At 41.3% G+C, this 27,408-nt stretch overlaps 2 protein-coding genes across 2 annotated transcripts; both read right to left on the reverse strand.

Moving 5' to 3' along the window:
* Positions 1-8,631: 8,631 nt before the first annotated feature.
* On the reverse strand, positions 8,632-9,997 carry LOC145003047 (uncharacterized). Its single transcript, XM_078962207.1, has 4 exons — positions 9,762-9,997; positions 9,039-9,699; positions 8,864-8,971; positions 8,632-8,760 (listed from the first exon to the last, which is right to left on the reverse strand). The coding sequence occupies exons 1-4, from the start codon at positions 9,995-9,997 to the stop codon at positions 8,632-8,634; spliced, it is 1,134 nt and encodes a 377-aa protein (XP_078818333.1).
* Positions 9,998-23,644: 13,647 nt separating this feature from the next.
* LOC145003394 (7-deoxyloganetin glucosyltransferase-like) lies at positions 23,645-25,336 on the reverse strand. The gene is made up of 2 exons (XM_078962522.1): positions 24,758-25,336; positions 23,645-24,639 (listed from the first exon to the last, which is right to left on the reverse strand). Exons 1-2 carry the CDS (start codon positions 25,272-25,274, stop codon positions 23,702-23,704), a joined length of 1,455 nt encoding a protein of 484 aa, XP_078818648.1. The 5' UTR covers positions 25,275-25,336; the 3' UTR covers positions 23,645-23,701.
* Positions 25,337-27,408: the final 2,072 nt, after the last annotated feature.

Genomic DNA, 27,408 nt, shown 5'->3' on the forward strand with positions numbered 1-27,408 from the left:
CCTCCAAACTCTAAAACATACAAAGATAATCTCCCCATAAACTCCAAAATGATGAATCCTTATGAGTGATAGCCCAAGAACGAGATATTACCTCAAAAGAATGCCCCAAATGCAATGAAACTCGAATCCAAGCAAAGCCCTTTGATCCAAGCCTCTTCTCCTTCAAGATTTCTTCAACAAACACCTCCCCAAGCTCCAAATGCACTCCAATCCTCTTCAATCACGCTTTCTAGGGTTTCTCGACTTCAAGGGGGATCAAAGAGGCTGCAGAGAGGATATAATGTTCTTTAAATTGGGCTCATTCCCCGGATTTAGGGTTTCCTCCACTTAGCACCTACTCGCCGAGTAGGCCACTTGACTCGCGACCAAAGTCGCGACCCTACTCGCTGAGTTGCCCTTCCAAAATTACACTTTTAGTCCTTCAACTCTACTCTTGCTATTCCGGGATGTTACAATTCTCCCCCACTTAAATTAGGCTTCGTCCTCGAAGCCTACGACAACTCATCTCTAAAAAAAATACTCCCACAACATGCCACCTGGCCTTAACGGGACCAGGTCCCTCAAGGCATACCCATCGAAACTCGAACTCACTTTCTCCTTCCTTGCGATGTCCTGACCACCGTCTCAAACCGGGCACCGGCTTTACCCTCTGATAACCACACACAACAACTGAGTACCACTCATGATGCAGCACTGCTCCAAATCACAACCATTACTCGACTCATATGAGCTATAAATAACCATGCACCACCCGATTCCCGATCCGAATCCAACTCTATCCATACCATGCTGACAGAAAGACACACTCTTCAGAGTAACTCCCATGGGTTCTCTTCTTGCAATCGCATGCACATGCTAAACTAGCTCTAGCACCTTTAGGTTAGGAAACCCATCACTCTGACGACCCTCAATACATCCCTCAGGATGAACCACTGATACACAAATCCTTTACCGAAATCAAGCTGGGAATCCAAAACCCCATATCTGCATCGCTTACGAGACTCTTGACTTTACAGCCTTGGAAATCCCTTCAGCGACCCCAACAGACATCCCCTCATGATGTCATCCCAAACCGCCGCCGTACATGCTGCTCAATGATCACCGTCGGACCACTCTGATCATAACTCTACACTGCCGCTTTCACTTCCGCGAATTTTCACTCCCCTTTGGAATTATATTCCTCCCTTTTTTCCTTACCAAAGAAAACCACTCGACCGCCTTGTCACCACGACAAGTACTACGGTGCTCACCCAACGCTATACTACCTCTTTATAGCATAACCTCTATCCCATGCACCATACATACTCTGAATCCACCCGAGAAGACTCTCAAATCCGTGCACTACCTCTACTGAGTGCGATCAATATCCGGGGCTAGACCTTGCAACGCCAACATATCGCGACATACTCAATCCATTACCTCGCACTGATCTAACGACATATGCAGAGTCTTCAGCATGACTGAACCGCCTTACCAGGCCTTCAGTCAAACTGGACCACTCTCATAACCTTCAGCAGACCTGGACCGCCCTCCAGGGCCTTCAGTCTAGCTGGATCGTTAACCGAGCCTTCAACCTGACTGGTACGCCCATTGGCTTTTAGTCTATCCGGACCGCTCAACTAGCAATCAACATTCCGAGTTACCTCTCCGGGAAAACCTCCCATGCATACTGTTCTAGCCCCCCTAGGGTTCCGAACTCTATCTCCATCATACATACTCGATCCTGACCCGATCCCAGGCCCTGCACAATCAAACTCTTGGTCTGTAACCCACCCCGTACGCCTGCCATTTACTCATACCAACCAATGCCCTTGGCTGACCGAGACACTACTGAATTCCATGCAGGTAAACAACCTTTTATACTCGTCGATCCTCCGGAGTCCTCTCCAATTTCTCCCCCACTTAAGGCACTGACTACCAACCCCCGGTCACTATCACCGACCTTACAAGATAACCTTGCACCAAAACCAACATTTACACTTAAACTGATTCCCACTAGCACTAGCAACCTTCGCAAAAACACATTTCCACACCGCTCATCCCGCTCGAAAGGAACCCTATCTTCAAATATCTATTCCTCAGACTGCAGATGCTACCCGACATTCAAACCAACGTCGCATCCACCAATAATCCTCACAAAAGATAACCAGCGAAAATTCGAAATACTAACCCATACCCATGACAAAACCTCAAGGATCAACAAATACCAAAACGAAAACCACCCAACGAGACTAGCAGATAAACGATACTTCACAATAATCATAATAAACAACACAACAAGAAAGAAACATACCCGCAGCTGCATCCGGCACTGCGCGAACCTCCTCCGCTGCAAGATGAAAAGCACGACCCTAAGCCCTTGGGGGCTCCGCTCCACCCTGACCTCCACCTGTGATCCTCTACGTGGCCGGTGTTGGAGCCTGCACCGCTCCTGCAGCAAGCTGTGGACAGTTGACCCTCAAGTGTCCAACCTGATGACAATGATAACATATCCTCAAATCCCGAACTGGCACTGACTGCCGACAATACCTCGCATAGTGTCCCTCCTTTCCGCATTTGCGGCATGTACCACCGGACCTACAAACTCCGGCGTGACTCCTCCCACACTTTCCACAAATGTGGCTGCCCTGATCTCCCATCCTGGAATCAATGGTCTTAGACCGTTTCGTCGCCGGCTGCGACTGAACCGGAGCTTGCCTCAGCTCACGCAACTGCAACTTAATCTCTAACTCACGCCGCCTGGCGTCCTCCTGCAACTCCAACAAGGTCTCGCACCTCTGTGCAGACACAAACTGTCTGATGTCCCTCTTTAGCATACTTAGATATCGAGACATCTGAGCCTGCTCTGAAGCGAACTCAGGGCAAAACATCGCCCTCTTAGTAAACATCCTGGTGATTTCCGTCACCGACTCCGACTCCTGCTTCAGCTCAAGGAACTCCTGAGCCAACCTCTCCCTATCGACCTGCGGAACATAACGAGTGCTGAACATCTCTCTGAACTGATCCCAAGAAACCGCAACCCTCTACGCATCCGAATATGACCCCGTGGTCAACCTCCACCAATCCTTTGCCCCAATCCTTAATAGGTTCAGATCGCACCTCACCCTCTGATCTGCAGGGCATGAACATGTGAAGAAACATCCCTCCACGTCTGATAACCATCTCATAGCAATGATCGGATCCTGAACTCCATCAAAGGTGGGAGGCTTCGCATTCTCGAAGTCCCGATACTAAAAACCTCTACTAGCTCCTCCCCCTGCCGCTGCTACAGCCACTTTAGCCGCTACGACAGTCGTCTCCGTGAGAGCTGCATAGGGCTTATCAAAATACTCCACCATGGCGGTCTTGATCGACCCAAACAACTCCGACAGCTCAGCTCGAAATAATGCAGCAACCTCATCATGCAGGATCTCACGAATCCTCGCATCCAACTCACGCGTACTCATCTGACCGACAACCTCGGGCGGTACGGACCCACCCGGAACTCCCTCTCCTGCTCCTGATCCTGACCTGGATCCACTCCCAGCATGCCCTGAAATCTCCATACTGAAAATAAACCACCAAAAATCTCAGGCACTTCCCACTATCCCGGGAACCAACTCTCAACCCAACCCTAGAGGTCATGGTTTCCTTTATACGCGTATGGGTCATGTGCTTTCAGTAGTACGGGCCCATACTACCTTCCACACCTACCCATATTTGTATGAAGTACTTCCACAACACCCTAGCGAAAACATACATAACAACGCTCTATCCTCACAGCTAGAGGAACACTAGAAATCTCTCGTAAGAAAACCCTAGGCTAGCAGACATCATAAATCAGGCAACACATCAAGAAATCCTGAAGATCCCTAGCCTAACTCTAGCATGTTGTTCTATCAAAGATCAATAAAACAATTATCATGTATGGTATTTTGGGGTTACTTACTGGCTCCGGCTGATCGTACCTCCGCGTCCTCCTTTACTTATTTTGAAAACCATTTTAAATTATCTTTTGAAAACCCTTCTCAATTTGAGACTGGAGTCACACAAGTGTTACTCCAATTCACTCAAACCAAGGCTCTGATACCAACTTGTAACGACCGAAAAATCCAACCAATTTAAATTTTTCAAAAACAACCCGATTTTATTAAATTATTACAAAAAGGTTTCCAATACAAATCATTTAGAGTATTCCCAAAATCCCATTGCTACAAAATCATGAGGAGCGGTACGATCATGCCTTCGCCTTGCCACAGTCTCCCGAAGAACCTGAAAAACATTAAACCACAACTGCAAGCCCGAAAGCTTAGTGAGATACCCCCAAAATACCAACCACACTGCAGACTCGAGGGACAGGATTGGACACGGAGGGTGGACCAGGTGGACTGAAGGCCCGACAGGGCGGACCAGTCCCACAGTAGACCCGATATGCATGGTTGTTCTGTGATTCGTTATGAGATAGCATGTTACGTGTATGAACTTGTAATGACCGAAAAATCCAACCAATTTAAATTTTTCAAAAACAATCCGATTTTATTAAATTATTACAAAAAGGTTTCCAATAGAAATCATTTAGAGTATTCCCAGAATCTCATTGCTACAAAATCATGAGGAGCGGTATGATCACACCTTCCCCTTGCCACAGTCTCCTGAAGAACCTGAAAAACATTAAACCACAATTGTAAGCCCGAAAGCTTAGTGAGATACCCCCAAAATACCAACCACATATACCATACACGTAACATGCTATCTCATAACGAATCACAGAACAGCCATGCATATCGGGTCTACTGTGGGACTGGTCCGCCCTGTCTGGCCTTCAGTCCACCTGGTCCACCCTCCGTGTCCAATCCTGTCCCTCGAGTCTGCAGTGTAGTTGGTCCGCCCGCACTGGGCCTTCAACTCACCTGGTCCACTCTCTGAGTCTACAGTATGACTGGTCCGCCTGCATCGGGCCTTCAGTCGGCCTAGTCCACTCTCCAAGCCTCGGCACGTCTGGTCCGTCCTCGTGGGGCCTACAACCTATCCGGACCGCTTACAGGGCCTTCGGAATAACTGGTCCGCCCTGGGTATCCTGGCCTACAGCACGAAGTAGGACCCGCCTCAACCCAACTCCAATCCAAACAACCATGTGCACATAAACAAACAATCACATAACTAATCAAATTCAGGCAACCGATCTAGCAGATCACATATCACAACATACTCTAACAGGATACCGACCTAACCGGTCACTAGCATAGCCTCACCCTACATACCAGGATACCGACCTTAACCAGGTCTCTAACGAATACCATCCTAACTACTAGGATGCAAACATATCAAAGCAATAACATAACAACAGATACCCGGATCTCAATCCGATAAAAGGGCCGACCTTGGTTCCTTAGACCCTGTTGATATAGTGAGGATAACTCACCTCGAAACTGCCGGCTGAAAGGATAAGATCCTGCTGCTCCGGACTCCGACACGAACTCCGCCACTGAACACCAAAACACTCAACTCAAAATATACCCTTAATTACCAAAATACCCCTGGAAGACAACTGGTCAACCATAGATAAAGTCATAGTCAACCCCTGACTGACTCTACTCGCCGAGTCGACCTGATGACTCGCCGAGTCCCTATGCTTAGAACTTCCCTCAATTCGCGACCTAACTTGACGAGTCACCCTGAGACTCGCCGAGTCCAACAACTTTGAGTCCACTCGCACCCAACTCACCGAGTCATCCCTCGACTCACCGATTCTCGACTCAACAAGAAAATGTTGGGACTCTTCGACAAGACTCGCCGAGTCCAAGAACAGACTCACCGAGTCTAAGGCTATCTTCAACCTACTCGCCGAGTTGTTCATCCAACTCGTCGAGTTCCAGCTTATCTTCAAGCAACTCGTCGAGTCCACCCATGTGACTCGCCGGGTACCACCAGTCTGAATCCATTCAGAAGCATTCCAGGCCATGCAATTGATCCAAAACATATATCTAGCCTCCTACAATCCATCCATCACATAAAGTGGCAAACTTTACGTGAATCCAAAGAGATCTAGGCCTCATTCACTTTAGAGCTAGGGTTTGGGACATGATATCTTCCCTAAGCACTCAAACACAGGGACTTTAATGCTCTCTAGGCCTTCCCCAACCCAGATCTGAGGTAGCAACCTCAGATCTATCCTCCAAACTCTAAAACATACAAAGATAATCTCCCCATAAACTCCAAAATGATGAATCCATATGAGTGATAGCCCAAGAACGAGATATTACCTCAAAAGAATTCCCCAACTGCAATGAAACTCGAATCCAAGCAAAGCCCTTTGATCCAAGCCTCTTCTCCTTCAAGATTTCTTCAACAAACACCTCCCCAAGCTCCAAATGCACTCCAATCCTCTTCAATCATGCTTTCTAGGGTTTCTGGACTTCAAGGGGGATCAAAGAGGCTGGGGAGAGGATATAATGTTCTTTAAATATGGCTCATTCCCCGGATTTAAGGTTTCCTCCACTCAGCACCTACTCGCCGAGTCCATCTTTGGACTCACCGAGTAGGCCACTTGACTCGCGACTAAAGTCGCGACCCTACTCGACGAGTCCATCCATGGACTCGCCGAGTTGCCCTTCCAAAATTACACTTTTAGTCCTTCAACTCTACTCTTGCTATTCTGGGATGTTACAATATTCATGAAAGGAACGTTGTTTTCTATGAACAACACATCTCAAGAAACATTTATTTTCCCATCAACCAAGTCATAAACATGATAACCTTTTTGACCTTGAGGGTAACCAATGAAGACCAATGATCTCCCCCTCACCTTAAATTTATCTCTTCCTATGCAAGACATCCAAATACTCGCATATGGTTGTAAGTGAGATTTTTCTTGAACATGATAACCAAAAAATCGAACCAAAAGCAAATTAACCAATAAAAATGGACCATAATAACTGAACCAGTTTTAAAACCAATGATTATGTTTCTAGGTTTTGTTAGCCGACAAAAAACGGTTTGGTTTTGGTTTTATAGGATAACTGATCCATTATTAACCAAACCAATTTTAGACCAATCATTTGATAAAGTATATTAATAAGTTTTCTCTTTTTAATTATAGTAACATAATTAATTCTTAAACACTTACATAAATCCCGTACGACATTTACCTTTCGTTATTCAACCCTAATTCCATTTCACCCAATTTTCCAGCTTCGTTCACCCTCTTCTTCGACGACATATGTCCCCGATCGGCGGCTCCCTTCCAACGACATCAGCCCTTCGTTGCAATTTTCCCATGGAGGCATGACTACATTGAAATTCTGAAAGCATCTCGGACTGAGATCTCGTCTTAGGTTCCCTACTGAAGCCAAAGAGGCTCCGATCCTTCCGACAAATGAATCTTCCAGTGATTTCAGTTAGAGAGATCATGGTGTAGTTACTGATGTGAAGAATCAGGTACTCCAATTTAAAAATATGTACATGATATTTTTATTCTACATTGATTCTGCCAATTTCTGAATTCGGAATTCCCATTGAGAATCAATGATTTTTTTAAACGATTTTCGATGTTGGTGAAAATGTTTTTATTCAGTGAATCCAATTGGCATTTGTCTTTGTTAATTTGATGTTAGATTTATTTTCCATGTATCAAACTTATAAATGTTTAATTAATATTAATTGGGCTCTATAGAGAGGAGGATATTGAAGACCGATTTCAATTTTTTTGGAGTTTGAACAACATAATTTGTAATTTACTAACTTAATTTCTCATTGATGATTACGTTTTTATTTGTGTTTAATAATAACGACTGCGAACTAGCATTTTGACATAGTTTTTTAGGAATATCGTTTGTGTATTTTAGTTGTTTAGTATTTTAGTTCCTTGATTTGTTAGATTTTGAACTTTAACAAAGTGAAATTTAATTTATTGTGAAAGTATTATAATTATAGGGAAATTTCATATATATCCTAAATAAACAATGAAATATAATATCTGCTCTTAAATTGTCGAAATTTCATATTTACCTAAAATGATCATTTTATAAATTAATATAAATAAAAGTGTTTTAATCCATTAAGATGTTATTTTATATGTTTGTGATTACATTTTTAATTAGAAAGATAAATAATAAAGTTGAGAAATGACAACAATAAAATTAATTATTAACCTATTAGTCTATGAGAAAAACCATCGATATATATATATATATATATATATATATATATATATATATATATATATATATATATATATATATATATATATATATATATATATATATATATATATATATATATATATATATATGCGCAAAAAATCAAAAATACTACATCTAAGAACAAGAAATCAAGCAAATTCAACTAATAAACAAGTTTACCAAGTTTAAAAAAATTAAAACTAACGACATATCTTTTTTCAAGTTGACACTTAACCTTGTGTGTCTCAAACAACTTTACAAAGTTTTCAAAAAACAAAATAACTTTAACTAACAATTAAAACTACTGAAAACAACCAACTATCACGGACACCGGTTCTTTTTTCTTGAGATTGATGTTTCACTTGGATCTAAATATTGAAGTGCGGGGTTCTTGCATGTCTTTTCATGATGTCCGTACTCCCCACATCATGGATACTTGTGTCTTCTTTTCGACTCATCTGACGATTTGATCCTATTTTTTTGGTCCGTCCAACCGGGCGTTTGATAATAGGTGGATATATTTTCTCCCCATCTTTTTGCATCCATTCATCCACTCGAGGCATCGTAGAAATTTAAAAAGCATATGCTTCTTTGAATTTCTCTATAGTGCAACACGAATCAACATGTTTGTCACAATTAACATCTCTCGTAAAAGAAATAAAAGTTGTTGCGTGTACACATGGAAGGCCCGTAACTTGCCACACCTGACAATTGCTTTTTCTTTCATTTAGGTAGACCTCCCATCGTTGTCCCTTGCATTTCACTTCAGCTTTATTGTCGCAACTTCTACAAACTTCATATTCACCCAAGTTCTACATAAAAAAGATATTGTTAAGATGATTATAGATATGTAATTCAATTATAATTTAACATACTTACCTTTGAAATGTCGTTAACATGATTCTTAACAATAGGAACCAATGTACCATTCCATTTGTTCACTAACATTCTTTTCTTATCAAATATTTTCATAAGTTTTTCTCTAATTGCGTCAAGTAGATCAAGCACGGGTTGATAGCGCAATACACCAATCCAAGAATTAAATGATTCTGAAATATTATTAGTGACATAATCACACTTCGAAGTTATGCGAAACTTGCTTCTACTCCATACCTTTTTGTGGTTGGTATTTAGATATGTGATGTCGTCTTGACTTAAATCACCAACGTCCTTCAATAATCTATCATGCTTGGTAGGCAAGTAGATTTTTACAGCCCTCCATAGTTTATTACTGAAGAATTTACCATGAAAATGTTTCTTGAAATTGCTATTTAAGGATCGTATACATTCTCTATGCTCAACATTAGGATAAACATGCATGATGGCAAGTTCTAACCTTTTTTGCATGTCTAATGAGATAACAAGACCACTTGGTGTCCTAATTTCTTTTTGAGGTGATCCAAGGAACCATGTCCATGATTGTGTGTTCTCTGATTCAAACACATAATAGGCTATCGAGAAGATGAAATTGTTAGCGTCAACACTAGTTGTCACGACCAATACACCGTTGAATTTTCCTTTTAAATGGCAAGCATCAAGACTAATATAAGGGAGACAACAACAAGAAACCATCTCGAATAAGCGTCCAGAGAAATAAAAAACCTTTTGAAGCGTTTCTTGCCACCAACTACATCAAAGTCAATTTCGACAATGCTTCCTTGGTTCCAATTTAGCAATTCTTCCCTAAATGCATCCATCTTCATGAAAGAGTCTTCCCATTTACCATGCATATTAGTATATGCTTGCTCTTTCCCTTTAAATACTTTCAGGTATGGTACGTTAACATTGTAGGTTTTCATAATCCACTTTTCTAAGCTCCATGTGAGAAATGTCCCCATCAGACTTCAACTTTTCAGTAACTATATTTGCAATCCATCCTTGAGTGGCACGCTTATTACCACCCATGTTACTTCGAGTACAAGTATGTCCTTATTCAAGTTTCCTAACCTGCACAATAACTAAATGAACATATATAAATATATTTTAGTTGGAAATCATGTTAAAAATAACTTAGGTATGTACTTACTTCAAAGGTAATACCATCTTGTATGACAGACGCATAAATTCTCCAATTGCAATCTATGTTTTCACACCTTGCTGTGAATTGTGTCGGGTCACTTTTTTGAATATAGTAGTCAAACTCATTTATGATTGCGTAATCGTTCAAAGCTCTCCGAAAAGCAACCACATTTTCAAATTTTTTGGCAACTTTCATGCATAGAGTATTCTTACTAAAAGAGTAAGCTTTTTCTTCATCAGTTGTTGGCTTGTCATCATTCTCAGAACTAAGGTGACTATAATAGCTTTCTTCACTAGGACAGTAATCTGAATCATCATGGGGTTCATCTATGTTGTCACATAAATGGTTATGCGCATAGTGATTATTTGAGTTGTGGTTATTCTCTGTTGTGATGTTAATGGTTACTTGTTTCTCTTTTTCATACATATTAAGCATATCCATGAACTTCTCATCAGAATCAAGCTCAATAAAGGATTGGCCTGATGCACACTTATCAACATAGGAAATTGAAAATTTTGGATTGTTCTTTGATGAATAACGCTTTATAACTTCTTTGTTTAGTTGACTCAAATTGTATGACCATGTGTCTATGTGGATGCATTGTTGAGAGCCAAAGCAATATATTTTTCTTACAAGTGTTCTTCGCTAACCGAAAGAAACCATCGTATTTTAATTTTAGCTTGTACTTGCCCATTGGTATACTTGCAGGAACGTAATCGCTTATTGAAGACTCGACCATATTTTCTGATACCGGTTTCGAGGTGTTGTCAAGGATAATGTCAAAAGTATCTTCCATCTATCAATTCTCGATCTTGGTAAAAAAATCTTAAAAAATAAGCAAAACATTAATATACATTAACATCTCTAAAAAAACTAATAATCTTAAACATCTAGAATATTATGTTGTTAGTAGCTTTATCATAAAATTGAGAAAATTCGGCAGCCTCATCATAGTGGGAAAGAACTTTAAGAGTCATGAACTACTCATCCACTTCTACAGTTTCTAGAATAAAAAGGCATAATCTGAAATTTGGGGTACGCATGGCCATAAGAGCCTTAATCAAAGAAGACAAAGGGTTTCCTTTAAACCGTTGATACATGCCTTTGTAGAAATAATACATATCCATCAATAGATGTAATGTAATATTGGCTTGATTAGGTTTATAAAGTAGTCAATTGCTTATAGTTGAAGACTCAAAACTTAATAACGACACTTATTGAAATTAATGTACATTAAAAGGCTTTAGTTTTCAAAAAACAAAATGTTTAGCGTGACAAAGATCTTTAAAGCAATTAGTTGTTTTTGTGTTATTATGCATGAACGTATGTATAACAGGTTTGTATGGGTCATAATTTGTGTAATTAATGTACATTAAAAAGCTTCAGTTTTCAAAAATAAAATAGATAATTCATGACATATAAACACCCCACACAACCATCAATGGTATTGAAACACTCGACACACGTGTATAATCACATAAAACACACTACACACATGTATTATCACACTCCATGCAGGTATAATCAAGAATCCAAAGATGAAATCACTAGATATATGAATGACATATCACCTAGTGTCAAGCCACTAATGATCAAAATCGCTAATTGGCTACGATCAATCGAGGTTTTTTGTGGTGCAGATGATGACGTGGCAAGAATCATGGAGGCGATGTGTGTGGATTGCATCTTTCATCAACGTAGGGCTTTGGTAATGTGTTTGGAAAGGGTTATTATGGTCAATTTATTTGTTTTTTATAATTAAAATGATTTTAAATACCAATTACTGATTATAAAAGTATTAAGATTTAAAATTAGGGCAAATATGATATTATGGTTGTTCATTTAAGATATATATATATATATATATATATATATATATATATATATATATATATATATATATATATTAGTTAGGGTAAATATGATATTTCCTTGTTTATTTAGGGCATATATGTCACACCCCAAAACCGAGAACGGCGGAAACGTTCTGGGGCAGAGGACGTTATGTACAGTATCACAACAATGAATAGTAGTAAACAGGCAACAACATCATCCATTGCATTAATAATATAATTTTAATACAAGTGTTCTGACATGTTTAATATACACTAAAGTATGAATCAAAATGAAAGATGAGTCTTGAACGAACTCCATCTTCTCTAAACCTTGCATCAGTACCTGTCTACTGTTGACCTGAGCATATAAGTTATTTTCAAAGAGAGTATCAGCTTTAAAGCTGGTGAGATCATAAGTATTTTAGTGTCTGTATTTTTAATAATGTATTTGTAAGACTGTATTTGTAAGTATGAGTATGTGAAAGTTTTGAATAACCTAGAAAACCCTATGCTTCCTACTGAAAGTAGCCTTCTACCAAGGCATCTAGTATCTAACTGTGTTTATTGTAAGAGTGTCTATTTTCCCTAGTCTAACTTTCATTAACCAAAAATATAGATTTACATTATCGTGCATCGTGTGAATGTTCACGAAGTGAATGTAATGGGGAAATAATAATGTACTGTAGTTTTATAATAAGTGACTATTACTGTACTAACTACCGTAAACCAAATGAATTTTAAAGTAACATGTGATCGGCCTGTATCCTGCTACCAACTCAATAGTAAAACGATGATGTAAGATGTCGTAAGAAATGACATTTGGCACCTGTAGAATTGCAAGTCCCATTGTAGCGAGCAGCAAGGTGTAGGATAGTCAATCGAGTATAGATCTATACGAAAACTCATACGCTCCCTAATTAAGGAGATTATGGATACAAAAATGGTCATGGAAGATAGTGCCATGACCCGTTTAATAGCTCACATAACTGAATGTAATGTATATGTAATGTATGTGCAAGTTGTATTGTGTGTTCTTCCTCTGTCTAGCATGTATGTTTGTTTATCATCACTATGTATTATGTTTGTTTCTCATCACTATGTATTATGTTTGTTTCTCATCACTAAGTATTATGTTTGTTTCCCATCACTAAGTATTATGTTTGTTTCTCATCACTATGTATTATGTTTGTTTCTCATCACTAAGTATTATGTTTGTTTCTCATCACTATGTATTATGTTTGTTTCTCATCACTATAAGTTATGAATCATGTATGAACCGACTCTTTATATGTTTCATTGTTCTAGTATTAGTATTAGTAAAACCCTAAACTATGCCTATTGTAGCTTACTAGTAATATAACTTGTACGTATAAACATGGAAGTATACCCTTGCTACCCAAGGGTATTGAATTGACTGGAAGAACCTTTATGACTATATATGTACACATGATATATAATTAATAGTTAAACGACCTTCAGACGGATACCCTACCAGACCACATCCCAACGGGGAAAAGGAAATAAGGCGGGTCAGCCTTCCTAAGTCCTTCAAACATTACTTATATAACTATACATATCTAGGCATGCAATTGACAATATCAAAGTATAAAAGAAGTTTTGTAAAAACCTTTGAAGAGTTTAAGAACTAAGAAAAGGTGACTTGATGTCAGTTTGTAAAACAGTTTATTTGATAAGAACAGTTTAAAGTATAATGAATCCTTTGTTTTGGAAACACAATTGTAACAGGGTTTGGAAAAGAAACATTTAGTATGTAAGACAGTTTGATAAAGAGTTCTAAACTAGTAAAAATGTTTTGGAAAGTCATTTGAAGTAATTTGTTTGGTAAAACCGCTAAAAGTGTAGTAAATCTATTTGCATGCTAGTTATTAATCACATGTGATTGATTTAATAACTAGCATGTTTCAACTTGTATCCCCCCATAAAGCATTTAAAAACATTTAAGAACATTTAAAAAGGTTAATTAAGGGGTATGAACTCACCTATAGTAAGCGGATCGTTTGGAAGTGTCGGACAAGGTTCTAAGTGTCAAGTGAGGACTTGAACACACACAATGGTCCTAGTTAACATATAATCAAACATATATGTATATAATTAGTTAATTAATAACTAATTAATCAGGTTAAGGCACCCTAGATCATAGAAACACTTTGATTCAAGTGCTATAGGTACGAAAGGGTTGCTCCTAAGGGTTGTATGACATGGTATTGGAGTTTATGGCCCATGAACCACCCCTTTATGGAGTTTGCGGCCCATGACCATTTCCCCATGAGTTTAGGGCCGTAAACGCATGGTAAAATGTGCCAAATTGTGTTTTGAGGTATTACAAGTCATGATTGGGCATCAAATGATCAAGTCTAAGCCTTAGGAAAGCATTAGGGCATAATAAGACCACCTTTTGGAGTTTACAGCCAAATGACCGTATTCTTATGTGTTCATGGTTGTAAAATCTCTTAGGGACATGTTTTTATTGTTGTTTAAGGTCAAAAACTCTTATAGGAGGGTTCAAGGTTGGCATCCAAGGCATAAGAAGGAGCTAAGGTCCAATTTACCACCTTGAAAGGGGTTTACGGCCCAAGATCATCCTTGGACATAAACTCCTTTATTCTATGGTTTCTTGATGATGTTCAAGTGTTATAAGGGTCATACTAAGCATACAAGAAGCTATAGCAAGTGCACTTACAAGATCGAAGCTCGATTGGGTGTTTAAGGTCCAAGAACACTAGTGTGTGTTCTTGGTGTTTTGAAGATCTAATGAAAACCATAAATTGAATGGATGAAATGATGTATAATCACTAGTTGTTATGATATAACAACAAATCAAGCCAAGAAGTACTTACGTTTTCGGGAAATCGGGTGAAAGACGGGATGGTAGTTGAGAATGTTTGGAGTTTGCTCTTGAGATTGCAAGTAAGAAGTGAGGTGTTTTGGGGAGTAAAATCATGCTTAAGGTGTGAGTTTGCGGTTTTGGAAGGATTTACGGCCCAAACATAAAAGTTTGGCCGTGAATTTCCTAACTACGTGGTACTTGCGGACTCAAGACGACACGTCCTTTCACCCGTTTGTTTGAAGAATAATTATCAGAATAATCAAACGAACTTTAAATTTGATAACAACAAATAAAAATGAGCTTGACTTATAATTTGAAGTGTTTGACTTTATGGTTTGACCGAATGAAAATTTCGGGTTGTCACATCATCCCCCCGTTAAAGGGAATTTTGTCCCGAAATTAAAGTCTAAGCAAATAAAGTAGTTATAGATAACTAAGAGAATAGATAAGGATATTCTGGGATTGATACTCTGATATTTTGGTTGTTTACATGTTGTGGATTTCAAATTTGGGTTTTCGATGTGAAATAGTTTAATTAAACAATGTTTTAATTATTAGTGTTTTCTAAGTAAAGTTTTAAAAACAAAATTTCTGGACGTGAAAATTGGGTCGTTACAAGTTGGTATCAGAGCCCTGGTTTGAGGGATTCGGACACACCTTTGGGGGTGTTTGAACTCAAATCGAGGGATTAAAAGATTTTGGAAAGAGAAAATGTTTTCTAAAAGGCTAAGTAAAGGGTTTTACGAAAGAACAAAGTGTGTGATGTGCGTGACCGGCCGAGCTCAAGTAAGTATTCCCCAATGTACCCATACAAGTTTATTTATGTTATCAGTTTTTGTAGAACAGCATGCTAGAATAGGACTAAGGATCTAGGAGTGATGCCTTATGTGCTTGCTTTATGTGCTTCAGTATATGAAAGAGTTACATGCCAGAGCTGAGTAGACAACAGTAGGGTAGCCTGTTTAGGTTATTCCTGATAATACGAGTTTAGCATTGTATGCTAGTTCAGTTTTCTCTACGAGGATAGAGTTGCTTGAGATTGTTTTCCTTATGTCCAAATGATGTTTTCTTTGTGCTATGTGGGTTTTGAAGTGATGGGAGTTAACTGTTAGGTGAATATGGTAAAGCCACATGTGATCAGGGTTGAATAATCTCAGAGTGTTGGATTTGACTCTATTGCGTAGCTCTTGTTTGAGTCCTAACCGTTGTAGAGATGAGTCCCTTACTCGAAGCATTATCCGAGCCTCATCACATGTGATTGTATTCAGGTAATAGTTAATTGACATCACCAAGAGGCCTTCATCAGCTGAGGACTGGGTTGGGTGGAGTCAGAGGTTTCCTATGGTAAGCCTAGGATAAAGAGTAGTAGTGATCAGCTGTAGTGGAAGGGACCTGGTTGAGTCGAGGCGGTCTTTGGGGAAGGTACGGATAGATGTGGAAGGTAGTATGGGCCCGTACTACTGAAAGCAGAGGATCCGTACCCGACCCGAGGAAGGCTAAGATAAGACCAGGGAACTTGTAGTCGGTGGGATCCCTCCAGGGGTATCAGTATCGCTAATAGTTGTTATTTATTTGTATTTCAGAATGGTGGTACTATGCCCGAGGCCAACAGTTGGTAGTTCAGGAGAGGGAGCGGGTTCGGGATCAGGTTCTGAGCCAGGAGATGAGAGGCTGCGCGAGTTCATCGCGTCTGAGATCACCAGAGGTATCCTTGAGTCGACCCCCATTATCTTCGGGTCGATCAAGGAGGGGATATTGGAGATGATGGAGGATCGCCTCCGGGCATTCAGGATTGACATGGTATCTGGCCAGTCGGGATCTCGCACACTGTCCTTCAAGGACTTTTGGGGCAGTGGTGCACCGGACTTTCATTGGGCGAAGGACCCCATAGCTGCCAGATGATGGATTGCAGACATTGAGTCTACACAGTTGACTAGCTTCTGCCCCGAGGGGTCGAAGGTGAGGTATGCAGCAGGGTGCTTACGAGACCGAGCTCGAGACTAGTGGGATTCAGTGGGTGACTCGTTGGGAGCCTCAGCGATTGAGGCTATGACTTGGTCAGATTTTGTGACCAGATTCAGGGCAGAGTTTGCGCCGGCTGTTGAGCTTCAGCAGCTGGCCAGGGAGTTTTTGGACATGAGACAGACGTCAGAGACTGTGGTGGAGATCACCGCCAAGTTTCGGGAGAGGGCACTGCTGGTGCCCCATTACACGGGCGACGAGGACATGAGGAGGACCCGCTATCATGATATGCTCCGGGCTAATATCCGGGAGCACGTTAGTTTTTCAGCTTGCCCTACCTTGGACTCCATGATTGCCAGGGTGAGGGAGAGGGAGATAGATTTGGAGCACATCCGGAAATGGAAGGTGGAAGAGGGACAGTCAGGAGGGGCTTCGGGGAAGAAGCCCAAGTGATCAGATGTGGGGCCGAAAGGCCAACAAGGACGGGGCCGCTGCAGGAAATGCAGCAAGTCACACGAGGGGGCGTGCAGGTCGGGATCATCAGGCTGCTATAAGTGCGGCAAGACTGGGCACTTTAGCAGAGATTGCACTGCTCTGACAGCAGTTATTTAGACGTCTGAGTTGTTGTGCTTCCACTGCAACCAGAGGGGCCACAAGAAGGCCAATTGCCCCCAGTTGACAGTTCCAGCGCCGGTAAAGGCGCCAGCTCCAGCGACCCTGCGGATCACGGATGGCCAGCAGGGCAAGGCAGAGACTCCAGTGGTGAGGAGCCGGGTATTTCAGCTGACCGCCGAGGAGGTACGCGCTGCACCTGATGTGGTGACGGGTATGATTCGTTCCTTCTCATTCATTTTTATGATGTTATGATATTGATATGTGCTCGGTTTATATATATATATATATATATATATATATATATATACATATATATACATATATATATATATATATATATATATATATATATATATATATATATATATATGTGTGTGTGTGTGTGTGTTAGGATCGTTCCATGTGAACGGTATCCTAGTCCAGGTGTTGTTCGACTCGGGTGCTACCCGGTCGTTTGTTTCCCTTGCGCTTAGCAAGAAGTTCACTGAGTCTTCGGGCATGTTGGATTGCCCTTTAGAGGTAGAGATTGCCGATGATCGATCGGTGCGAGCATCAGCAGTGTTCAAGGATTGTGTTTTGAGGTTATTTGAGGAGCGTTATCTAGTGGACTTGGTTCCCATTCCGTTGCGTGGGAACAAGGTGATTATAGGAATGGATTGGTTGAGCCCCAATGGGGCGGTGATAGATTGCGCACAGCAGCTAGTGCAGGTCAGGACCCCAAGTGCGGGAGAGTTAGTGATTCATGGCGAGAGGCCCCACTGTGGACCCTCAGTCTGTTCAGCAGCGAGGGCTAGATGATACCTTCAGCAGGGATACACAGGTTATGTCGCGTATGTGATGGATACCCGGGAGGCGGGTAAGGTGACGGTGAGTGAGGTTCTGGTGGTGCGAGATTTCATAGATGTTTTTCCAGAGGAGCTTCCTGGGATACCTCCAGAGCGACAGGTGGAGTTCAGGATTGACCTCGTTCCTGGTGCGGCTCCAATAGCCAAGGCACCGAATCGGTTGGCTCCTCCTGATATGCAGGAGTTGTCTACGCAGCTACAGGAGCTATTAGACAAGGAATTCATTCGACCGAGCAGTTTACCCTGGGGAGCCCCGATTTTGTTCGTGAAAAAGAAGGACGGGTCACATCGGATGTGTATAGATTAGTGGGAGCTGAACAAGGTAACGGTGAAGAACCGATACCCACTCCCGAGGATTGATGATCTCTTTGACCAGCTTCAGGGAGCGTCTTGGTTTTCCAAGATCGATTTGCGTTCGGGTTATCATCAGATGAGGGCCAGAGAGGAGGATGCGCAGAAGACCGTGTTTCAGACGCGCTATGGCCATTATGAGTTCGTGGTGATGCCGTTTGGGCTCACCAATGCTCCTGCCGCGTTCATGGACCTCATGAACCACGTATGCAGACCGATGCTGGGTCGGTCTGTGATAGTTTTCATTGACGACATCTTGGTTTATTCCAAGACACAGAAGGAGCATTAGGAGCATCTGAGAGAGGTTTTGGAGACCCTGAGGAGGGAGAGCTTGTATGCCAAGTTCTCAAAGTGCGAGTTTTGGTTGCGTGAGGTGCAATTTCTGAGGACACCTTGTCAACCAGAACGGGATTCTAGTTGACCCGGCCAAGGTCGAGGCCGTGATGAGATGGGAGGTTCCTAAGTCTCCATCCGAGATTCGGAATTTCCTAGGATTAGCAGGATACTATCGGAGATTCATTCAGGATTTCTCCAAGATAGTCGTACCCCTGACACGACTGACGAAGAAAGCCGTGGTCTTTCGGTGGGGACCTGAGCAGCAGGCTGTGTTTGAGACGTTGAGACAGAGATTGTGCGAGGCGCCAATCTTAGCCCTGCCCGAGGGCGTAGAGGATTTTGTGGTATATTGTGATGCGTCGATCTCAGGCCTGGTCGTAGTATTGATGCAGGGGGCATGTCATTGCTTATGCCTCGAGGCAGCTGAAGCCTCATGAGGCGAAATACCCGACGTATGATTTGGAGTTGGGGGCGGTGGTTTTTGCTCTCAAGATTTGGCGTCATTACCTCTACGGGGTTCGTTGTACCATCTACCCGAACCACAAGAGTTTGAGGTACCTTATGGATCATCCGAATCTGAACATGAGGCAGCGTCGATGGTTGGACGTGGTAAAGGATTATGATTGCGAGATCCTTTACCACCCGGGGAAGGCCAATGCGGTGGCCGATGCGCTTAGCCGCAAGGCAGCACCGATCAGGGATGTTTGCATGAGGATGACCGTGGTGACTCCTCTGTTGTAGCAGATTCGAGAGGCCCAACGGGAGGCTATGAAGGAGGAGCATCGAAAGAGTGAGCGAATAGTGGGTCAAGTCACCTCTTTCGATTATGATAGCCGGGGGTTATTGAAACTACATTGTAGGGTGTGGGTGCCGTATCACGGAGGCGTGTGCCAGATCTTGATGGAGGAGGCGCACAAATCCCGATTCTTTATTCACCTAGGGGCGACAAAGATGTATCGGGATCTTCGCCTAGACTATTGGTGGCCCTGCATGAAGCGGGATGTGGCATGGTACGTCGAGCCGTGATTGACCTACAGGAAGATCAAGGCCGAACATTAGAGGCCGCATGGAAAGATGCGATTGTTGGACATCCCGTTGTGGAAATGGGAAGATATCACGATGGATTTTATCATGAAGCTTCCCAGGACCACGCGTGGAGTAGATTCGATTTGGGTCATCGTGGATCGATTGACCAAGAGTGCTCATTTTATTCCGATTCAGGAGAGCATTTCGGCCGAGAAATTGGCCGATATCTATATTAGGGAGATTGTGGCGCGGCACGGGGTGCCAATATCTGTTATCTCGGACAGGGATGTGCGTTTTACTTCCAGGTTTTGGAAGAGGTTTCATGACGAGTTGGGTACTCGTTTGCATTTCAGCACCGCCTTTCACCTGCAGACAGATGGTCAGAACGAGCGGACCATCCAGACTCTGGAGGATATGTTGCGGCCATGTGTGCTAGACTTCGGTGGTAGCTGGGATACTTATCTTCCCTTGGTTGAGTTCTCGTACAACAACAGCTACCACGCGAGTATCGACCGCCCTCCATTCGAGATGTTGTACGGACGGAGGTGTAGGACCCCGACTTGCTGGGGAGAGGTTGGTCAGAGAGTTATGGGGAGCACCGAAGTGGTGCTCAAGACTACCGAGATGATTCAACAGGTTCGGAGCAGGCTGCAGACTGCGCAGAGTCGGCAGAAAAGTTACGCCGACAAGCGTCGATCAGACCTGGAGTTCCAGGTCGGGGATATGGTTCTCCTGAAGGTGTTGCCTTGGAAAGGCGTCATTCGATTAAGGAAGCGAGGCAAGTTGGGCCCGAGATTCATTGGTTCGTTCAGGGTTGTAGCCCAGGTGGGCAAGGTGGCATATAGGATAGATCTGCCAGCTGAGCTCATCCAGATCCACAACACACTTCCATGTCTCCCAGCTGCGGAAGTGTCTCGTGGATGATTCAGCAGTGGTACCATTAGAGGATATACAGGTTGATGACAGCCTGAATTACATTGAGCGCCCAGTCGCAATCCTCGACCAGAAGTCGAAGGATCTGAGGAACAAGAGGGTGGAGTTAGTGAAGGTGCAGTGGCAGCACCGAAAGGGGTCCGAGTGGACTTGGGAGCCGGTGGAAGAAATGATGGAGCATTACCCCGAGTTGTTTTAGGATCGAGCAGCAGACTTTGAGGAAGAAGTCTAAAATAAGTGGGGGAGATTTGTAGCACCTGGTTCCTAGTATGTATTCTTGATTATTAACTCTCCTTCTGTATTTCATTTTAATCTTGGACTCTGCGAGTTGAAGGACTAAGTCGCCGAGTAGAAGCAGGAATAGACACGGGATCAGCTCTGTCTACTCGGCGAGTAGGCCTGTGGGACTCGGCGAGTAGACCCTGTCTGGACTAAAATCCTAACCCGGGTGTTTGCACCCTATTTAAATGATCTAACCCAGCCTCCATTTCCCCTAGCACTCCCAGAGGTCTGTAGAACGAAACCCTAGCCCTTTGTGTCCTTGTAGGTGATCTTTTTAGCATTGTGAAGGTGGTTTGGAGCTTGGGAGAAGAAGGAGAAGGTTAAGGAGTGCAAGAAGAGAAGAAGATCCGGAATGTACTCTGTGAGGGGCTTCTATTCAGGTAGAAAAGTTCCTACCTTGATCTTTAGTTCATTGAACCCCCTTCTTGTCCCTAAAAAGAGGTTTTAAGCCCTAAGAACCTAAATCTCTATGTGTTTATGGTTAATGTTCTGCAAGGACTTCGGATTTGGACCTTTAGGACATCTTAGTAGCATAAAGTCTCTATGGTTGAGGTGATTGAGGTCCCTATTGAGTGTAGGACCACTTAAAGAGCTTGGAATTGCATGTTTGAGCTCATTGGGCCGTGCATGCACGTAAAGTTTGCAACTTTACGTGGTAAACATGCCCTAGGACCATAGATATGTGGTTTTGAAGCATTGCATGTCTCAGATCTGGCCTACTTGGGAAATGGGTCGAGGAACTCGGCGAGTCCCAAAGTGGAACTCGGCGAGTTCTATGAAGATGGTCTTAGACTCGGCGAGTTGGATGAACAACTCGGCGAGTCCTATGAAGATTGCCTGGAGCTCGCCGAGTTGTTCTTCAAACTCGGCGAGTTGCTCGCGGACTCGGCGAGTCGGTACTCGAGTCGGCCCTATAGTCCCAAGTGGTGAGTCAAGGGTGACTCATTGAGTGGGGAGAGGGACTTGGCGAGTAGGACCGGATTAGTAAGGGAAGGACTCGACGAGTTACTCGCGGACTCGGCGAGTCCAGTCAACTGGAAGTTGACTTTGACTTGGATTTCGACTTGGTCAAGGGTAAAAGGGTCATTTTACCCTAAGTACATCTAGCAGTGTTTGACTGATCGTTTTGTGGGAATTATAGCTGGAGGGCGTCCGCAGCAGCAACAGTAGACAGTCAGTTTCCGATCAGATCAGCAGCTACTTTGAGGTGAGTTACCTTCCAGTAGTGGTGGGTCTACGGCCACAATACCGCCCACCAGCAGGAGTTATATGTAGATGATTGTCTCTGTGATATTCATCTAAGGGATTACTACTACCTGTGTTGTATTTATGTGCTAGTGACAGTAAGGGGAGATAATCCCCAAGATATTCGGTCGGTAGGGCCGAAGGGGTAGTCATACCCAACCATGTTAGATAGATTATGATATTGTGATACATGTTATGTGGTAGTAGTAGAGGGGAGAAATAGTTTCCCCAGTATCCGGTCGAGAGGACCGAAGGGGAGGCCAGCACCCAGATATGCTAGGCAGTATCCGGTCGAGAGGACCGAAGGGGAGGCCAACACCCAGATATGGATATTACTTTACAGATGGAATATATCCTTAGTATTCTATATTCGTGAAGGCGTTCCGCCACCCGGTTGAAGAATGAGACAATTTTTTTAAGAGAAGACAAGAAGGAGCACGTAAGGATATGGAACATGCTTTTGGAGTGTTGATGGCGAAGTGACATATAGTCGAACATACAACACGACCATTGGAGTTAGAAACTCTACGATATATCATGTATGCATGTATCATAATGCATAACATGGTAGTAGAAGATAAAGGGCGAAATATTGCACACTATATGCCAACGGAGCCCAGACACGTTCAGTTTCAACCAGGAATATCAGATTATTTGCATCGCGTTGTTGACATTCATGACTCAAATAAACACAGACAACTTCGAGAGGATTTGGCGGATTATATCTTCTTTGGTAACAATAACGATAACGAATAACATTGTATTTTATTTTTTTTTTGAATTTGGATGTTATATACTTTTTTTTTTTTTTTTTTTTTTTTTTTTTTTTTTTTTTTTTAATTTGGATGTTATGTGTAATTTAGTCTCTAAGTTAATTTTATTCTTTAAAAATTATTATATGTTATTCATAATTTTTAAACATTATGTTTATGTATTATGTTATATTTAAAAAATATTTGTCTAAATTAAAAAAAAATCAAAAATTAAATAAAAAATAAATTATAAAATGGAAAAAAAATGGTGTCGTAAAAAGATACAACATGATGATCATTTTTCCACTTGATGTTATAACACCATTGATGATATGATATATGATTTAACATCAAAATGGTATTATATCTAGTGCTCTAAGATTTCCAAATTAAGGCAAAATAATAAAATCACATCTACAACACAACATCGATCACTTTGAGCAATCAAATGGTCTATAATATAATAAACACACATGCATCATAGACAATGAGTTATTTTGTAAATGCTTGTAGCAGCTGAATCACTTTATCCAAATTAACAATCGATGAACCAAAAGGAGAGGCGCATGCTTTTTTGGCCTTGTTCTTCAAGTCGATTGCATTCTTCCTCAACTCGTTCCCTCTTTCTCCATTCATCAACTCAATGACAAGCTTCGCAACTTCCTCTCTCTTTACATCATTGTCAATCTCCATGGCAACCTCCCACTTGTTGCAACACGACCAACAATTTGTTTGTTGGTCACCAAGATATGGCCAACAAATCATTGGGACTCCACCGGATATACTTTCAATTGTCGAATTCCATCCACTATGTGTTAAAAACCCTCCAATTGATGAATGATTTAGAACTTGTTCTTGTTGGCACCAACTAGCCAACATCCCTCTACTGTTTGTCTCTTCCAAAAACTCTGCTGGAAGAACGGAAGAGTCCCCCTTCACGAGGTCTGGACGTATTATCCATAAGAACGAACAATTGCTTTTAGCAAGTCCCCAACAAAACTCGACTAGGTGTTCATGTGTCATCACTGTGAGGCTACCGAAGTTCACATAAATAACTGAAGATGGTGGTTTAGATTCTAGCCATTTCAAACATTTGTCTTCTTCTTTCCAGAGACTTGAACTGAGTGATGCTACAGATTCATCAACAATTGTCTTCTCTAGTAAATTTAAAGGACCGATTTCATAACATGGAGGAAATATTGAACAAAGCATCTCCAAAAGGTCATGGTCTAGTTCATGAAATGTGTTGACGATGATAGCTGAAGCTCTTTTTGCTCTCTCTACTTGTAAACACAAAAACTCACCCATGTATTCGTCAAAAGAGCTGGCGTTTCTGAAATACGAAGGCATGTCTTTTAGTCGTAAACCAGACATGGTTGGTGCACAATCTATCGGGATATCTAAATACCCATTTACTAAAGTACTCGAATCTGTAGAAAATTGATGAAATTAGAAACTAAAGTGCATACGCACATGAATGTATATATGTACAAACGCATACATCCATACATATATCTGATGTTCGAAGGAAATTGAGTGTATAATTACCTTTACGTGGCATTAAACCTCTCTCTAAAAGACTGGGATACTCATGAATACATATTAGACAACCAACACCGCTGGTCCATAGAACTATCTCGGGGATATCAAATTCGCTGGCCACATCATGGGTGAAGCCCATAACAGCGTCAGCCACTATACAAGTCACCGGAGAAGATGAAGCATTCAGTTTGGTAAGGAGACTTTTAAAGGGACCCATAAAATTTTTATCGAAGGACTTGCATAAGGATTCAACATCTTGCGTGGCATCAGGGTTCTGTGACGGAGGAAGGCCATCGGGAATCGTCTCGAAGCAGAAGGAAGGGAGGCCATGTAGGGCGTCGGAGCCCTGAGATTTGAGGAGCCGTTGATAGTTGAACTCGGTGTTAACGAAGGTTATATGAAAGCCTTTGGAATGGAGGATTTTAGCAACTTTTAGCATGGGGTTAATATGGCCTTGTGCTGGGGCTGGTAAGCACAACGCATGTGGTTTCTTTTGTAAAGAATCCATGGAAGCCTTCTCCATTTTTTTCAAAATTCTGTTGACAGTATGCAGTTAATACATAATGTCTTTCTATTTTTATAGCCACGTGTTAGAAGCAAAACACAAATTTTCTTTGACATAATCTATCAGTCATTACTTAAAGCGACAGTTTTCTTCTATGTCAATTTTGTGGATTTTTTTTGCCAAAATAGAGCACTTAAGTCTTATCCATTTATTTTCCCATAATAGAGTGCAGGGATAGGGTTATGGGCCACCGATTCAATAATGATTAGATGAAGTTACATTAAGGCCCCTTTTAAGTTTCACTTTTACCCTTTTTAACTTATCTATAATTATATAATATTTGTCAAGAGGATATTAATTTGTTTAAAATTATTAGAATTTAGAACAAGTTTTTTAGGAGAGGTGAGAATGTGAAAATAAAATTTAATTAGGTTGTTTGGGAAGTGGTTATTAAACCGGTGGATAAGGGAGTTCTTGGAGCTGGGAGCCTTGATGAGGATTATTCTCTCGAAAATGATGGTGGAGACTAATAAATAAAGACGGTTCCTTTCGGTTCTCTTGCGTTAAATTCATTCATAATCTAAAGCTTGATGGAACCTTGCCTAAAAGAACTTTAAAAGGTGTTTGGTTCAACATTTCTCAAATTTAGATTGAGTTTGAATATAGAAAAATTAATTGGCTGAATCCTTTCAAAAGACTAGTGGGAAAGGGAGAAAACATTTCTTTTGAAAATATGGCTGGTGTGGGGCATTCTTTGAAAGATAGATGTCTTAATCTTTATGCCGTTAAATTAATAAAGATTGCTTAATCATGGATATAGTGATTTTCAGTCCCAGTATGGAAGCTCAACGAAACTGGTTTTGGTCGAGGCAACTGATGAGGGGTCGAGAAGCTAACCAACCTTCTGATTTGATAATTCGTCTTGTGAATTTCCATTTTCAGGTTGCCCGGACAGTTGTACACGGTGAGATGGCAAAAGAGGTGGTGTTGTTGTCAAGTATGTGAGATTGCTGTTGGATATAGATGGAATAACAATTTGTGCTCTTTCAATTGGGTTAAGTGGATTCTTATTAAAATCAATTGTTCTGTGTGAAGATTATTAGAAGATAGGATTCGCACAGTGATTGTCGGTGCCAACAAACTAAATAACCCTAGATATTGCACACAAGATAATGTATAATAAGAAAGTGGATCGAATCCACGGAGACTAGTTCCGTTTGCAAGTTAATAAAAATCTTTCGTATAAATATTTATAAAATAACAATATAACTAAAGAGAGGGTTTTTTTAATAATTTTTGTTGATTTAAGAAACCTAAGTTATATTCAAAAGTTGAAAATTACAATTCAACAAAAATGAGAGTTCGATATAAATCAGTAAGAGAGAAATAGTTGACTTTTCTAACTTCCCATTTTTCAATTTTTTTTTATATTTTTAAATAAGGATAAAATATTGTTTCCCAAAAACAATGTCATGAAAAACATAAGTATCAAATACAATCATTCCAAAATATGAGAGTATCAAAGCACGCAAAATCACATAAACTGTAGGTGAATGTGTACAATCAAACGTTTGTCTTCTCGCGATCATCTGAAGTACATGAAACACAATAAATCAACATATGTATGAACGAATCTTAGTGAGTTCCTGCAAAATACCACATACAGCATATATAACAACACAAAGATGTATCGTGTCTGTAACAACCTCGGGCCTGTATCAACCCCGAGTCCATATTAACTCCGAGCCTAGATCGACTCCCTCTGGTCTGCCTCAACCCCGAGTCCGTAATGACTCCGAACACAGATCAACTCTGTTGGGTGTTAGGTGTTGCATCAATGGGCTGTTTTGTATTTAGTCCAATATGTATACGGTTTGGGCCTGTCCAGCCGTCTTATTAATTAGGGTTTATGTATTTATAGTGCATCGATGCACCGTACGAGGTTAACACTTTTATCTTTGGAAATCTTTGTAAACCCTAATCACGCCTCTATAATTGAAATTCTTCATCAAGTTAAACTCAGGTGTGACTTTTAATCATTCGATATCTATTTGATTATCATTGTGTTTTTGCATTACCTATTTGAACCTTATCGATCTTTTAAATTTTAATCTCATCAATTGGTATCAGAGCAGGAGACTATGTAATGTAT

This window comes from Lactuca saligna, chromosome 6 (genome assembly GCF_052625555.1).
Source record: "Lactuca saligna cultivar CGN05327 chromosome 6, ASM5262555v1, whole genome shotgun sequence".
NCBI classification, from domain to species: domain Eukaryota; kingdom Viridiplantae; phylum Streptophyta; class Magnoliopsida; order Asterales; family Asteraceae; genus Lactuca; species Lactuca saligna.

Excerpts from the sequence above, each read along its gene's own strand:
- LOC145003047 (XM_078962207.1), bottom strand. The coding sequence starts at position 9,997 with ATGGGGACATTTCTCACATGGAGCTTAGAAAAGTGGATTATGAAAACC. Across the intron at positions 9,700-9,761 it reads GGCAAGAAACGCTTCAAAAG|TCTTGATGCTTGCCATTTAA; the intron begins GTTTTTTATTTC and ends CCCTTATATTAG. Across the intron at positions 8,761-8,863 it reads AAAGAAAAAGCAATTGTCAG|AGAAATTCAAAGAAGCATAT; the intron begins GTGTGGCAAGTT and ends GTTGCACTATAG.
- LOC145003394 (XM_078962522.1), bottom strand. The coding sequence starts at position 25,274 with ATGGAGAAGGCTTCCATGGATTCTTTACAAAAGAAACCACATGCGTTG. Across the intron at positions 24,640-24,757 it reads AGGTTTAATGCCACGTAAAG|ATTCGAGTACTTTAGTAAAT; the intron begins GTAATTATACAC and ends AATTTTCTACAG.